At 44.6% G+C, this 3,323-nt stretch overlaps 1 protein-coding gene across 1 annotated transcript; it reads left to right on the forward strand.

The window, feature by feature from the left end:
- The first annotated feature begins 1,853 nt into the window (after window positions 1-1,853).
- LOC124688850 (pathogenesis-related protein 1-like) lies at window positions 1,854-2,354 on the forward strand. The gene has a single exon (XM_047222472.1). The coding sequence runs from the start codon at window positions 1,854-1,856 to the stop codon at window positions 2,352-2,354; it is 501 nt and encodes a 166-aa protein (XP_047078428.1).
- The last annotated feature ends 969 nt before the right edge of the window (window positions 2,355-3,323 follow it).

A 3,323-nucleotide genomic window follows, 5' to 3' on the forward strand; every position in this document is an offset into this window, starting at 1 on the left:
TCGTAGGTGGACCGACCGTTGCAGCCACCGCTGCCCCGGTACGCCACAAACATCATGACGCCCGGCCTCACGGTGGACTCGGCCCTACAACAGGCGTTTTAGAACTCGGCCCCGCACCCTCAGCCGCTTCCACCTCCGCCGTTCAACCCGTGGGCTCCTCCACCTCCACCTCCACCACCGGCGGCACCAGCGTAAGTTCCTCCAGTTGGCAACATGATGTGGTAGATACGGAACTTCGTCGTGCTCGACGACGATGACGATGACGATGAGTAGTCTAGGGTAGCAGGCGGCGTATGCGCCTTCTAGTATTTATATTTTATATTTTTCTTTATTTACTATGTAAATTATGTTAAAAGAACGCAGAACGAAAAACAAAGTTCGTCGTGCCGCTCAGGACACCCCCGGCACAAACGGACGTGTGATCGATTTCGACCATTTAAATCGACATAAACGGACGCACGCGACCATTTTATGCGTCTGATATGCTTCGGTCCATTGGAGATACCCACTTGCTCCTTGCGAACATTCGCTTCCAAAATAATATCACACCTGTTCATCAGGCAACTTGTTTATTCGCTGCTGCAAGTCCCCCAGAATATCCCGATTCAAGGCGTTCAGTCTTTTGATACAGACTTGAGAAACGACATTTGAACATGAATTCTTGGATACAGACTTGAAAACTTCATTCGAATATAAATCTCACATGGTATAATATTCGTGGTATATATATATCTAATATTTTATTAACTATATTAATGGTTAAAGTTTTTTTCTCGGAGTGTGTATTAGCTAGACTATTAACCTAATAAACCAGTATGGAGGTAGTAAGGTTTGTGATTTTTTTCTTCGTTCCTTTTTGTGAACCAAAATTTTCTACTTTAGATTGTTTGAACATTACTAGAGTATTTGCTTTTATCCCAAGTTTCCATCTACGAGTAGACACTTCTTGTTTTACTCCTAAAAAACTTCATGGACCTTTCTCCATTTTAACCACCATAGATAATTCAGTCAGTAGAGAGCCGTTCAATTCTCGCAGTGACTGCTCTGGTATTGATGTATGTGTATAAAGTGTGAAAATACTCGCTCCATTCGTGAATAAGTGTACTTCTAAGTTTTATCCTAAATCAGATTACGACCAATTTAATAGAAAACGCTAGTAGTAACATTTATGACATTTTTCACCAATTTTAGAGAGAGATCGAGGAGGGAGAGGATAGCACAATACCAATGCGTTGAGGCCAGCAGTGGCGAGCAAACAACATATTCATCCGTGACAACAATGGGCAAGGGCAAGGACAACATATTGACACCGGTGCCGCCGACATCACAAAACAAGCGGGGCATGCACGTACGTCAGATTCGTTATGGGATAATTCATGAACTTCAGCTCTGCTGTAGCTTTCTGAAGAAACTGCAGGTCTGACTTCTGAACGTCTTATAATGTTAATTGATCGAGAGACCATGTTGACATTACAACTTGGCATGTCCAGACTCGGCCCAGCTATTTCAAAATGCTTCTTCAAACTAGGTTCTAGCATACTGAGCAATCAAACAAAACTAGACACCACGTAGGTTGTGAGAAATTCAGAGTCGAAGACAAGATTTTATACCTCTCTGAGATGTAGTTAGACATCACGCAACATTGATCGCAACATTGATTCAAAGTTCATTTAATCGTTGAACTTGCAGGTTTTTGTTTATTATTCAGTGGCAACTCACGGTGTCTCCAAGCTTAGCTTAGAGAAGGCATGGAGCTTGTGCGGTATAAATACACAACTCAGCGCGGTAGCAAACCTCATCATTACAGTTACAGGTACACCTTGCGCTCAATCTTGTAAAGCATACTATTAGCGATGGAGTACTCGCCGAAGTTAGCACTGCTCTTCGCTCTGTCGTCGGTGATGGCGGCCGCCGTCGTCACGGCCCAAAACTCCCCGCAGGACTTCGTGGACCTCCACAACGCGGCGCGCGCCGAGGTGGGCGTCGGGCCGGTGTCCTGGAACGACACCGTGGCGGCGTGGGCGCAGGACCACGCGGAGACTCACCGCAGCGACTGCGAGCTTAAGCATTCTCAGGAAGACGAGCCGTACGGAGAGAACATCTACGGGGGAGCCGGCGGCGGGGCTAGCTGGTCGGCGGCAGACGCCGTGAATGCGTGGGTGTCGGAGAAGGCAGGCTACGACTACGGCACCAACACCTGCTCGATCGACGCCTGCGGGCACTACACGCAGGTGGTGTGGCGCAACTCGACGGCCATCGGCTGCGCCCGCGTTGTCTGCGACAGCGGCGACGGCTTGTTCATCATCTGCAACTACTACCCACCGGGCAACTACCCTGGGGAGAGCCCCTACTAGCGCTACGTACCTACGACAAGTACAAAGGGCTGAGCGCCTGAGCCCGTATGGCCTATATATCGGGCCATGCATATGCGTATATATAGCTATGCATAAATAAAAATTGGGCTGCATGTGATCACAGTTTCACAGTTGTGATAAGAATATAAGATACGCCATAGTTTCACCGGCTATGGTATTGTCATATTATTATGTTTCATGTATAAGACTATGATGTTGTATTGTATTATTGTGCTAATAAATGAAAATATACGGTTCCATTGTGTTAACTAACGCATTTTACTACAGAACATCTCAATACAGTCAAAAAACCTCATCGCATACCTCTCTCACCAAGGTTATGTCAAGCGCATGCCCAATAGTTTCGTTTTGGAATATTTTGTGAGCTTCCGGTCCGCCTTACTTTCAAATAAGGAAACAACTAAAAGATTGAAGAACAAACACATCACTATGCAACACTAGATTTTAACGTGAAAATCCTCTCCAACAAGGAGAGGAAAAAATCACGGACTCTAGTCAACAAAAGTTTACTATATCAAAAGTTTTTACACAACGCTGTGAGTTTCCAATAACCTGACAAACCCTATCCGACGGCTCACAAGGTATATATATTTATAGACGGAAATAAAGTTTTCTACCGCGGGGTATATAAAATCAGATCAAAACATAACAAACCCCACCTTGAGATAAATTCCGTCTCGTAGCATGAACAAAAACAATCTCGTGAACAATACAGAAAACAGTTTTGGCGCCAAACAACCAGTTAGGCTAAACAGTTGTACCAACTAAACTTGATCAAAGCTCAAACTCGGAAGCAAAAATTGGCTTTCTTATCATATCAATAGGATTACGTGAGTACTAATCTTGCATACCTTCAGTTGATCTTGTGCAACAATATCGCGAACATAATGGTATTTGATAGCAACGTGACTCGTTTTCTTTTGAAACATTTGATCCTAAGTAAGGTAT

Source organism: Lolium rigidum, chromosome 2, assembly GCF_022539505.1.
Source record: "Lolium rigidum isolate FL_2022 chromosome 2, APGP_CSIRO_Lrig_0.1, whole genome shotgun sequence".
In the NCBI taxonomy this organism is placed as follows: domain Eukaryota; kingdom Viridiplantae; phylum Streptophyta; class Magnoliopsida; order Poales; family Poaceae; genus Lolium; species Lolium rigidum.